We start from the raw sequence: 12,094 nt of genomic DNA, 5'->3' as shown, positions 1-12,094 counted from the left end.
AGGACCTGAGGCCTAGGGAGGGCCATTCCATCCAGAAGCCATGCCATCTTTCTCCCCTTCCTTGGGATGCCCCAGCTACCTTTCCTCTTGTGCTGTCCCTTCTCTCCACCCCAGCTACTCCAGACCGTTGGCATGTCAACCTTGCCACTTCCCCAGGCCCCATGTGGGGTTCACCAGGCTCTACTTGCCTCTCTACCCAGACCCCGTGGGGCTCCAGCCCAACAGCAGTTCCAGATAGTGACTGCTTGTGGGGGAGCTATACTCGCAAGCATGGTCAGTCCCTTCTGTCAACGTATTTGATTTGGAATCAGTTGCTAAAACGAGCTCCGTCACTTGTCCCTCTGGGGTTCTGCCACCCCTCCCCCCGGCTCATTGATCTGACCATCAGATCACCCATGAAGAGGCAGCACCCCCTGCCCAGGCCCACCACCCACCAGGGAGCATCCAGGCCTCAGCCCTTGAACTGGGATAGCCAGGGGCAGAGGCTGGGGGCCTGGGGAATCCACACCACAGGTGGTTGGGCACTGAGGGACGAGCCAGGTGGGAGCTTGTGGCAAACAAGTAAAGCTGAGACTGTGGGAGTGGTGAGAAAATTAGAAGCAATTCATTTTTTTCATTCATTTCTGTATATTTTAAATGCAGAAAAAGCATGTGTTACTTTTAGGAAAACAGACCAAAGGAACGTGGGGAGAGACTCGGACGCAGCAAAAAGAAACCGCGAGGAGCCAGAGGTAGGAGCGTCCCAGTCCCAGCCCTGACCCGAGCTCACCCTGTGGCCAGAGACAGCTGAGCGCCCCTAAAGGCTCAGGAGCCCATGGTTGCGCTGCCAGGCAAGAGGCCAGGCCCACCAAGTCCTGTGGCAAGGAACCGGCCAGAGGTGAGGGTCTGATACCAGGGCCCGATGCCAGGGTCCCACCCATCAGAGAAGCCCTGGCCATGCCTCTGCTTCCCACCTGCCTGTGTGGAGCAGCTGCCTGCCCCTCGGTGCTTTCCTGCCCTCTGCTGGCAGCGTAGGGCCAGGATGCACAGCCTCACGTGGCATTCTACCCTGGGTTGCCTCAGCACCTGCTTTAAAACATATGTAAACTTTGATGATTACAAAAGACCCACAGCAAAACACCTGGAAATGAGTGCGAATATAGTCAGGTGAGGACTCGGATTACCCCCAGGTGATGGGGCATTTCAGAGTGTGGTGTGCCTTCCCCCGTGTCATTAAAACAAGCAGCTTTTGGGGCAGGCCCCGTGGCGTAGTGGTTAAGTGCTCGCACTCCGCTGCTGGCGGCCCAGGTTTGGATCCTGGGTGTGCACCGACGCACCGCTTGTCAGGCCATGTTGTGGCTGCGTTCCACATAAAGTGGAGGAAGGTGGGCACAGATGTTAGCCCAGGGCCAGTCTTCCTCAGCAAAAAGAGAAGGATTGGCATGGATGTTAACTCAGGGCTGATCTTCCTCACACACACAAAAAATAAATAAAACAAGCAGCTTCCTGGAAGAAACGGCGGCAGCCAAGCACATGCTTTGCTTCCTAACCATCTCCCACCCTTGGACACTGGGGTTGGCATCCGCTTGTCCCGGGTAAAACATCCACAGCAGGCTCTGCACAGGCAGCCTTGCCTGCAATTCAGGTGGGCTCTCCACGCTCCATGGTGCCATAGTTATTCTCATGATTACCAGAGCTTTGAGTAATGAGTCAGGGAACAGACCCCATCAAGCAAAGCACCAATGTGCTTTGACTCACGGGTAGGATGTGATTCCTAGGCCAAGGCCAAAAGGGGGAACCCACGAAGCCAGATGGTGATTCTGGAGACCAAAGCTCAGAGGCCCCGAGCCAGGGGAGCCCAACCCTCTCCCAGCAGAAAGAGCCCACACTTTTAAAAATAAATGGTCTTTTTATTGTGTGTCCACGAAAACAAAGTCAGGGTGGCCTTTGGTTAATCCCCCCAAAGAGGTGACAAGGAGGCATGCAATGACAACAACAACCACATTCTCCTCTCCAGGAGAAGGGTCTTACCCTCCCGGGCCCTAAGGATCAGAGGCAAGCGGGGCCAGGAGGCTCCGGAGGAAGGCCTGCCCAGGCCCACTATGCCATAGAGGGCCTGGGCGGGCTGCCTCCCTCTCAAAACAAGGCAGGACAAGGCAGGGGGAGCAAGCACTGCCCCGGGCCAGGCCCAGCACCCCCAAGCTAGAACACACAGAGAAGCACCCCCCCACAGCCCCCCAGCAAACACTGCTAACGCAGTCAGCCAGGACTCCCTCCCGAGAGCAGCTGGCCCCGAAGCCAGACCCTCAGGGCTCCATTCAGAAGGGGTTGCCATCGTCAGCCTGCATGGAGTAGTAAACAAAGAGCAGGAAGGCTGCAAAGACCAGGAACAGGAGCATCTGGCCCCAGAGCGGGACCTGGCGATCCTGGCCCAGAGCCCCAGGGGCCTGCTTTTCTGGCCGGATGGCACGGCGGGTGAGCCATGAAGGGTGGGGAGCTGAGGATGAGGACACAGGAGAGGTGGAGGAGGATGTGGGGTAATAGGACAGGCCCAGGGAGCTTCTGGAGATGCTGGAAACGGGGCGGTAGTGCGCGATGCTCTGGTAGGCACTGTCCCGGCCATACATGGGGCGTTCCCTGAGGCAAAGAGGGAGCAGATGGGCCAGGAGGGCCTGGGCCCAGAATCAGCCCAGCCCCTGGCCCTCCCTACCACTCACCTATCTTTACTCTCCTCTTCAGAAGAGAAAAGACTGTCATCACGCACCTATAGAAGAGAATCAGGATGAGGAGAAAGGCTGGCAGGGTCAGTGTGGCCCTGTCACATCCCTCAGTCCAAACTTCCCCTGCTGGCCTATCCCACCCATTGCTTAGAGGCCCAGGCCCTGCCACACTCCAGAACCCTTCTGAGTTCCTGGCCTTCATTCCCTGGGCCCTGGCCACTTGCTCAGTGACTGTCCTGGCTGCCTGCACCCTACTTTCTGCCCCAGGATTCTCAAAATAAGCTCAAAGCTAGATCCCAGACCAGGGTGCAGGGCATGTCCCGTATGCTCCAGTCAAACAGTTCTGACAGCCCGCCGAGGGCCCTGACCAGGCAGGTGTCTGCTGACCCCACCTCTCCCTGGAGGCTTGGGAGACACCATTTGCCCCCTTGACTTAGCCAAACCCAGCTCTGACCCCCTCAGGTTGTACACAAGTACAGACAACCCGACAGCCGGCTCACCTGGTGGTGAAAGGTGTCAGCGTCTGAGAGTGAAGCCGAGGGCTGGCGGAAGCCCTTGGACGTGCCCACAGACTCAGGCTCCCCGTAAGTCCTGGTGCTCAAGTAACTCTCCTCATAGTAGTCATCATTATAGCCTTAGGAAGGGGGCAGCAGTAGCAGAGCGGGCAGCGGTATCCCCGCCTGGCCCGATGGCCCTAATCTGAATCCCACTTTGGGGCCTGTGATATGGTTTCTCCCCTCCAGGGCTGCTGAGGGACGGCGGGGGTTGAGGTCTCAGGTTCTCCCTGATACTGGGGTCCCTGAGGGAGTGGAATGAAGGTGTCAGGGTGCCCACCCCACGCCTGCCTTACCCTTGCTCTGGTAAAGTAAGGCGTCCTCCTTCTTGGGCAGATCGTACATGTCTGAGTCCACGGAGGCTGAATCTAAGTCTGAATGAGGGGGCCACGACCATTTGCCCTCAAGGCTCCCCTCCCTTTTTCCCGTGTCCCTCCCGGCCAGCGTTCCTGCCACACCCTCGCGACTCTGTTCTCCCCGTCGCCCAAACCCTGTCCCCACGGGCCGCCAGATGGGGCTCTGGGTCGGGGGCCTCACCCGAGAACCGGTAGGAGAAAGACGATGTGGAAGAGTTTGGAGGCGACAGCCTCCGCCTTTGGGTCTCGTACTCGAAGATTTTCTTTTCGTAGAGCTTGCGCGTGGAACCTGGCCAAACACGGGGTGCGGGGCGGTGAGGGGGGCGGGCTGGGAGCCCGGGGGCAGCGCGGGGAGGGGGCCCCGGAAGGGGACGCGAGGGCGGAGCGCGGGGAGGGGGCCTGCCACCGCGTACCCACGACAGGCCCGTGTGGAATGTTGTACTGGCGCAGCACGGCAGCCAGCTCGGCGTCCGACAAGACCGCGTAATCGTCCATGGTGCGCGGCTGAAGCCTGGGGGCGACTCGGGCCTGGAGACACAGACCAAGCTACGGCTGCCTCGGGAGCGGCTGCGCCCGCGTCACGCCTGCGTCCGCGTCACGCCTGCGTCACATTCGCGCCCTGGACGCTGGCTCTGCGAGCTGCGCGCGCTGCGTGGGGCGGAGCCAGGCCGCGGGGAGCAGCCGGAACAGACCGGTCCGATCGTGGGAGCGGGAGGGGCGGGGCTGGCGAGCCCAGACGTCACAAACGGGCAGGATTGGCTAAAGGTGAAAGAGGGGCGGGGCGTGCGCGGGAGCCCAAGCGGCTCGGACCGGTCCGGCCGTGGGAGCGGGCGGGGAAGTGTGCCCGGGAGAAGGGGTGGGGCCGGCGCACCAGGAGACATCACTCGCTAGTGCTTCTGGGCGAGAAGTGAGGAGGGGCGGGGACCGCGCGCAAGGGGAATGGGCGTAGACCTGCCGGGACTTGAGAGCGGGGCGGGGTTGGCGAGGCAAGATGTCACCCGCTGGCGTGTTCCGGCGAGAAGCGAGGAGGGGCGGGGTCTGCGCGAGGCGAACCGGCAGAAACTAGCCAGGATGTGGGAGCCGGGCAGGGCCGGCGCGTTTGGGGTGCTTGCTCTCCCTGAGTCACGTGGGCTTCACTCCGTCCCTACGGCCTCCGCCCCTCCGCCATCCCCCCCGGCCCGTTCCCAGGCTCCAGTGCCTGGGGTTCCCCGGCCACGCCCCGAGAGCAGCGGGAAAGGGCCAGATCCTAAGAGCGAGTCCTTGGACAGCGCGGTCCCGGGCCAGGCGCCCCTGCGAGCGCTTTGCGCGCGTGCGCCACGCCAGGGAGGCGGCTGCCGGCGGGGCCCGGACCCTAAGCCGCCCCCCAAACCCCCTGCCGCAGGCCGGCCGGTGGCTCTGCACGGCCCTGGCCTGGGCACCTGCACCCGCGGGTCCCCAGCCCCTCCCTCCGTCCCTCCACGCTCCACCGGGAGGAAATGGGGCAGTGGCCCAGGAGGCCGGCAAGCACTCCAGGAGCAAACAGCCGTGGATGGGGCGGGACGTGCCAATAGGCACTGGCACGGGGCGCCGTGTGATGCGTGCAGAGACAGCGAGTGTCCGCCTGACCCACCATGACGTCCACCTGGGGCACTGAGGGTTTCCTCTCCTGCCGGAATGGCCCCTGAGCCCAGTGTGACCCAGGAGGCGGCCAGGCAGGGTCAGGAGGGCCTTTCCAAACCCACAGGGACCTGCTCGGGGGTTCCAACAAGCTTTCGCAGGCTCTCAGCACCTGGGTCTGGGTAGGCTTCAGGGTCGTGGTTGTCCAGAGGGGGCCCTGAGGACAGGGGGGCCAGAAGACTGAGGGGGGACCATGGAAGGCTGCCATGGCCCGCCAAGGAGGCTGGACCATCACTAGGAGTTGGTGAGGGCCTTGGTCAGTAAAGAACTGTCCCGTGGAGATTGGAAAGGAGGTGATAACCATGTTCTAAACCAAGCCAACTGATAGAGTATGGGGCCAACTGAGGTGCCCCTCCCCAGGCAGGCCCAGAACTGGGAGCACAGGGTGATGAGGAGCTGTCCCTGGTCTCAAATGACAACAGGTGATAAGGGGAGAAGAAGAGAGGATGGCTCTGCTCAGACCCAGGCTGGCTGCCTAGCTAGTGAGGGTCACAGAGCAGTTCTCCATGGAGGTTTGCTCAGCGGGTGGAGAAGAGGTAGCCACACAGGGAGTGGTGAGGAGATGGGGTCCTGGTTTGACCCCACACAAAGACCCTCAGAAGAGTTGCTGTGGGCCAGGTTTTAGAGTAAAGGCGAGGCCTGCTCTGTCTCCCGAAATAGGAGGAGGAGGTGTGTGGGTCCCCAGACACGTGCATGGCAGTAGAGGGGGGAGAACCCTGGGCACGGCAGGGGCTTGCTGCTTATCTTTCAGAGCAAGGAGGGAGATGGCGTTTGGGCCCTGGGCTGCTCAGAAGCTGCCTCCTGGAATTTTGAGTTTTGGCAAGATCAGACTCCCCAGCACCTCTCCAAGCCTTCTGCGGTGCTGGCCCCTGTCCCGGAGGCCCAGTCCTCCCCCATGCCACCCCTCCCCATGTGGATCCAAGTTGTTTCCTTATGAGGTCAAGGAATTCTAGGTTTGCTTTCTCCCCAAGGAACACCCCCTCTCCCAGCACCTGCCTCGGCACTCTGCCTTTTATGTCCCCCCCGTTGCCCCGCTATGAGGTCCCACCATGGATGGCCCCAGGAGACTGAACTGCAATGGTCCCCTGCGCCCACCCGGTTAGCACCTGGAGCCCAGGTCCAGCCCCATCGCAGTGCAGACCTGTCCCAGACCACCAGAAACCATGCGAGCCCTTGCCCATCAGTGCTGAGAGGCCTGCACCATTCCATCACACAGAGGGGGAATCAGGAGAAGGAGAAGGCTTGCCCAAGGGCCCGATTCTCCCATGGATGGCATGGGGGAGTACCTAGTCCTCGGGGCAATGACCTGGCCAGTGTGGCCAGCGCGGGTACCGTGTCATCAGAGGGCCTGTTGGGGGAATCTGTGGCCTCCAGGGGAGTCTTCCTGGGAAGGGTGGGCAGAGTTAAAAAAGAAGAGGAATTTCTCTGGAACCACAGCTGGGGTGAAAAGGGCTAGGAAGCCACAGATTCCAAGTCAAGAATAAGAAGACAGTTTCTCTTTCAAGGATGGGCAATGGCTCCTAAGCAGTACATTGTATAACTTGGAATCCCAGCAAGATTGAAAGTTATAGGGGAAAATAATATCAACATGAATACATTTGTCAGCATCCATGTCCAAGGAGCCAGTTGTTCACTGAGCTATTAATGTTTTCTTTAAGGTCAGAATCTTAATACTTTAGTACAATACAAAACTTAACTTTTCTCTTCAAGGATGTTAAAGATCCTTTGAGTTTCGCTTGGTATTTGGATGCTTTGAAACATTGCTCAGATAGTAACAAAAGTAATAAGATGATGCTTATTGTGAAAATTAATATGTGGAAGATTGTCACAATCACAATCAATATAAAATGGGGAGTGGTCAGTGGACCAAATGCGTCTCCAAGAATGCCTTGTGACCCACCCTAGAACACAGCAATTCATCTTGGTACTGCTGGCACGACCAGTTGGGGATTCGGCCTGCCTTAGCAGCAGGAATGTAGCTGATTCTAGCGGTTTTCCAAAACCTTCAACACAGGAGAAAAGGTCTTTAATTGATTAGGATCTTCACCAGGGAACGGCTGGTGCTATACAAACCTTCATTCCCCTTAAACCTGGAAGAAGTAGAAACCAAGAGCTGCGCATGTTTTGTGTGTTTTGGAGTGTGTGTGCAGTGGGAGGGAGGCAGTAGTGTAAAGAGAGGATTTAAATGGAGGTGGGGGCCCAAGATCCAGCCACATGGCCACCGCCTTGTTTGTGCCCCCCACCTATTGTACCCCTGGCTCCGACTGCAATGCCTGTGGTAGGTGGGTCTCCCTCCTCGAAGAACAGCCACCTCATGGACCTGAACTGAGGCCACTCACCTATCAAGTGACCATAACCCACTGCTCACCCCAGCAGTGGGGGGGGGTTCCCACCAGAGGGAGCAGGGAGGGACATGGAGCCCCTGGCACTGCTAGGAGATCCCACTGTGAGTCAAGGTGGAAAGGTCATTGCAAGCAGAGTTAACAAAGGCAGCAGTGGCTGCAGGGAGGCCTGGAGGGCAATCAGCGCCTTCCTGTCAGTGTTCAACTGTAGATGGCCAAATGCATTTAGCAGGTGTAACCAAACTTCTTCCTGCCTCCCTCCCTTCTTTTCTTTCTCTCTTCTAATGAAGTAGAGTAGAATAGAAAATACCAAGTGCTTTTTGGGTAGTGAGAGAAAGTCTCCTTTTCTGGATCGTTTGTCTCAGTTATTTCTGTCAATCTGTGTATGTGTGCTTGCACAGCTGGGCTCAGGATGTCAAATGTAGTTCTTATCCGGGCTTGTGGGCAAAATGTTAAAGTGACACTGCTTTATGTGGCCTTCCCCAAGGAAGTGACATTTGAGCTACATCTGAAGCTACCAGGAAATGGGCACGTAGAAGAGGAAGAGGGAGCCTGGCAGTGCCAGGGCGTGGCTGTGCCCACCCAGTTCACGAACACTTGGCTCTTTGGCTGCAACCCACTGCACGCTCCCAGACTTTGGGACTGCACCTAATTGTGCTCCTGAGAGTTCAGTACGTCTCTGCTGCCGGCTCCCAGGCCAGGCCTGGCACCCAGCAGGGACCAAATCAGCAGCAGCGGGGATACTTGCTCATCCCGGGGTTCAGGTCCCTGCCCCACTGTGGCCTTGTGGGTGGTAGGCGCTCAGTGAACACCTGCAATGGCCTGTTGTCCCCCAACCCCAGAGGGCAGAATCCAACTTGCCTGGCCAGCCCAGGTTTGGGGCAAAGTCAGAAGGCCGTGACTGTGGGCGGCTCCCTGGAGGAGGTGGCTTTTCTGGCTGGGCTGAGACGTGGGCCCTGCAGACCCCGCGAGCTCTTGAGGCGACCCCACCCCACCCCTCGTGGCCCTCGCTGGGAGGTGAGCTCATCCGGGGGGGGGGGGCGGCGTCGCCAGGCGGTCCGGGCGCTGGAGCTCACGGCGCGCCCCCGCCCCCCCCCCCCCCCCCGCCCCCTGGGCGATTTTACCAATTAAGGCTTTCTCGCCGGGCCGGGCCGGGCCGGGCCGGGCGCGGGGCGGGCGCGGGGCGGGGGTGCGGCCAACAAGAAGACGGGCGGCGGCAGCCCATTCGCGTGGAGGCGCGCGGCGCGCAGCGGACGCCAGCGGAGCCCCGAGGCGCCGGGCGCGGGCGCAAAGGCAAGCCAGGCGCCACCGCGCGGTCGCCGGCCGCCCGCAGAGACAGCAGGTGAGGCCTCCGCGGCCGGGCTCCGAGCGGGACTGTCTCCGAGCTGCTCGGGGACCGGGGACGGGGGTGGCGAAGGCGGGCGGAGAGGCCCCGAGAATGCAGGCGCCGGCGCGCACCCAGGCCCAGGCCAGGTGCAGCTGGGGTGGTAAGCGCAGTGGAGGCGCCCGCGGCCCCTGGGAGTGCAGTGCCCAGGGGCTGCCTTTCCTAGTTTACCCGCGAATCTGTGTCTGTGCCCAGGAGTGTGGGAGCCCAAGGCCATGGGGGTTCCTGAGAGAGGATATCTGAGCGTTTGGCAGGATATGGGCTCGCGTGGGTGCCCAGGAGCTGGTCACTGCAAGACTGGGAAAGAAGGGCCCAGAGGGCAAGACATTGTGTGGGCTGAGGATGGAAGAACACTTCGCAGCCAGTGTGCCCCCTGGGAGGGTGACAGTGGGTTCCTCACTTGCACCAGTCCTCATGGCACCAGCTGCCTTAGGCACAGGGGAGTTGGTTCTGGGGCTGCTGTGCTCCATGGGGACCAGGGTAAGGGTGCAGCCAGGCACAGGAAGCAGGGGCTCCTCGGACAGGCCAGATTCCTGGGCTGGGCCCTGGGCCGTGGGCCCTGTACCAGGTTGGCGCTGAGCTGGATGTTCCCCACCAGCCAGGATGTGAGCAGCAACACCCTAGATTCCCATGCCCCCCAGGTCCAGGAAAAGTAGGTGAAGTCCGCTGGCAGGCCCACCTGCATGTGCTCCAGGCTGCCCGGTCAAGGTGGGAGCTCAGGCAGTGAGTGCTCTCACCTGCTGTACCTGGACTTGCCTTGCCAGTCCAGGTCTCTTCTCACTGTGCCATTCTGTAGATTTCCTCGCCAGCTGAAGCCCCCACCCCACCCCCCGCCGTGGGAGGACCTGGCCTGGTGTTTTAGGGCTGGGGGTGGGGGGTGGGGGCGGGGTGTGTCTAACATCCAAGAATCTACTCCAAATAAGGGAAAATATGAAAGAGCTGGATTTTGGCTTCCAAGGACTGCCGATCTGGGGGCTTTGGGATGGGGCGCCATCTGGTGGTGATACTATATCCCCTAGGGACAGGAACCCTCTACACCCCCAGCCTTTGTCATCCCCCAAATAGGGAAAGCCTAGGGCTGGAAGCCAGAACACCCAGCTTCTGTCCTCCTGTCTGCTAGAGTTAACTACTGGTCAGTTACTCTGACTCAGTTTCCCTGCTCTCTGAAGATATTAAGGAATGAACACAGATGACCCAGTTGGATGGCACTTAGTGGAGAGAAAATCAATTCTAGGTGTAATTCTGTCCTTGGAAATTGCTTTCCAGTGGGGCAGGGGCCAGAAGGACAACTCTCAGCCCATCTTGAATGGGGCCTGGAGCCCTCCCTCCTACCTCCACCCCAATTCCCAGCCCCTGTGGTGTGGAGTTTTCTACAGGTGTGTCTGAAAGGGGTCAGGAGAGGGGAGAGTGTGCAGGAGGTGGGCCTCAGACTGGGAAATGACTTTTGGACACCCTACCACCACCATTGGTAAGGAAAAAACAGTGGGGTGACAGGCAGCCCTGAAGTGAGCATGCTGGAGGGCAGAGCAGATGCTGCCTGGCTCCACAGCCCTACCACGGGTCATGCAGTCACCCAGGGCTAGGCAAGTCAGCCATATTTGGGCATGACATACTGCTGCCCCAGGGCCTCCTTTCCCACTGGTCTTTAGCAGATAACTTAATGACTACTAGCCTGCAGCTCAATCTAAGAATCAAGCAGAAGGGACAGAGACATGCCTTTCTGGAAAAAAAAATGTAAAGAAGTGAACATTCTGGAGAGGAGAGGTATACAGGACTGGGAGGAGTGAGTCCACTCTGGGGATGAAGCCATGGGTAGGATGACTTCTTTTGACTGAAGAGGGTGGCAGTGAGTGTCCCCAATAGGCCTTGTGCCCCTGTGCTTTTGCTGGCCTCTGTCTCCCGAGTTATCTACCAGAAAATTAATTTTGAGCAAATAGCTCCCCATTGCCCTAGGAACACAGTCCAGGCTCCTCAGCAGGCCTTGGCAGCCTTCCACGGTCCCCCCCTCAGTCCTCAGGGTCCCCTGTGCACTACCACGACCCTGAAGCCCACCCAGACCCAGGTGCTGAGAGACTGCGAAAGCTTGTTGGAACCCCCGAGCAGGTCCCTGTGGGTCTGGAAGGGCCCTCCTGACCCTGCCTGGCCGCCTCCTGGGTCACACTGGGCTCAGGGGCCATTCTGACAGGAGAGGAAACCCTCAGTGCCCCAGGTGGACGTCATGGTGGGTCAGGCGGACACTCGCTGTCTCTGCACGCATCACACGGCGCCCCGTGCCAGTGCCTATTGGCACGTCCGGCCCCTTCCAAGGCTGTTTGCTCCTGGAGTGCTTGGCGGCCTCCTGGCTCACTGCCCCATTTCCTCCCGGTGGAGCGTGGAGGGACGGAGGGAGGGGGTGGGGACCCGCGGGCGCAGGTGCGCAGGCCAGGGCCGTGCAGAGCCACCGGCCGGCCTACGGCAGGAGGTTTGGGGGGCGGCTTAGGGTCCGGGCCCCGCCGGCAGCCGCCTCCCTGGCGTGGCGCACGCGCGCAAAGCACTCGCAGGGGCGCCTGGCCCGGGACCGCGCTGTCCAAGGACTCGCTCTTAGGATCTGGCCCTTTCCCGCTGCTCTCGGGGCGCGGCCGGGAAACCCCAGGCGCTGGAGCCTGGGAACGGGCCGGGGGTGAGGGCGGAGTGGCGGGGGCTGCTGGGACGGGGCGAACCCCACGTGACTCAGGGAGGGTGAGCCACCCCACCCCCTGCAGGGGCCTTGGGGAGGGAAAGTCTCTTGTATGGCGTGCCCGCTGGAAGCCAAGTGGTCCAGCGCCAGACATTGCTCAGCCTTGCCTCGCTCTGGCAGCCCTTCCTCGCTGCAGTGTTTCCTGCAGTGCTAGTGTGAGACGGTGGGGTTTGGGTGTGTCCTTGCTCCCTTCCTGGCCAAACGACCCTCCCCAGAGCTGGGGGTGGGGATCGGGTCAAAACAGCTGGGGCGCAGGGGGCTAAGAGGGGCATTCCAACGGGCGGGGTGGGGCGGGTGCGGCCCCCGAAGCACAACCCTGCGGCCCCGCCTCACTGCAGCCACACCCCTAGCTCCGCCCCACGCCCGCATTTAAAGGGCTCACTCTCT

At 60.4% G+C, this 12,094-nt stretch overlaps 1 protein-coding gene across 1 annotated transcript; it reads right to left on the bottom strand.

Annotated features, from left to right (window-relative positions):
* Window positions 1-1,868: 1,868 nt before the first annotated feature.
* EMD (emerin) lies at window positions 1,869-4,273 on the bottom strand. The gene is made up of 6 exons (XM_014797552.2): window positions 4,023-4,273; window positions 3,791-3,898; window positions 3,550-3,627; window positions 3,200-3,333; window positions 2,697-2,743; window positions 1,869-2,616 (listed from the first exon to the last, which is right to left on the bottom strand). Exons 1-6 carry the CDS (start codon window positions 4,102-4,104, stop codon window positions 2,298-2,300), a joined length of 768 nt encoding a protein of 255 aa, XP_014653038.1. The 5' UTR covers window positions 4,105-4,273; the 3' UTR covers window positions 1,869-2,297.
* Between the last annotated feature and the right edge of the window lie 7,821 nt (window positions 4,274-12,094).

Source organism: Ceratotherium simum, chromosome X (assembly GCF_057802395.1).
Source record: "Ceratotherium simum simum isolate JZ-2026a chromosome X, ASM5780239v1, whole genome shotgun sequence".
In the NCBI taxonomy this organism is placed as follows: Eukaryota; Metazoa; Chordata; class Mammalia; order Perissodactyla; family Rhinocerotidae; genus Ceratotherium; species Ceratotherium simum.
Note: the sequence above shows the minus strand (reverse complement) of the source record. Positions and strands in the feature narration are given on the sequence as shown.

Coding starts and splice junctions, on each gene's coding strand:
- EMD (XM_014797552.2), bottom strand. CDS start 4,104: ATGGACGATTACGCGGTCTTGTCGGACGCCGAGCTGGCTGCCGTGCTG. Junction 3,334..3,549: donor CTTACTTTACCAGAGCAAGG/GTAAGGCAGGCG, acceptor CCCCTTCCTAAG/GCTATAATGATGACTACTAT. Junction 2,744..3,199: donor CTGACACCTTTCACCACCAG/GTGAGCCGGCTG, acceptor TCTCTTCTATAG/GTGCGTGATGACAGTCTTTT.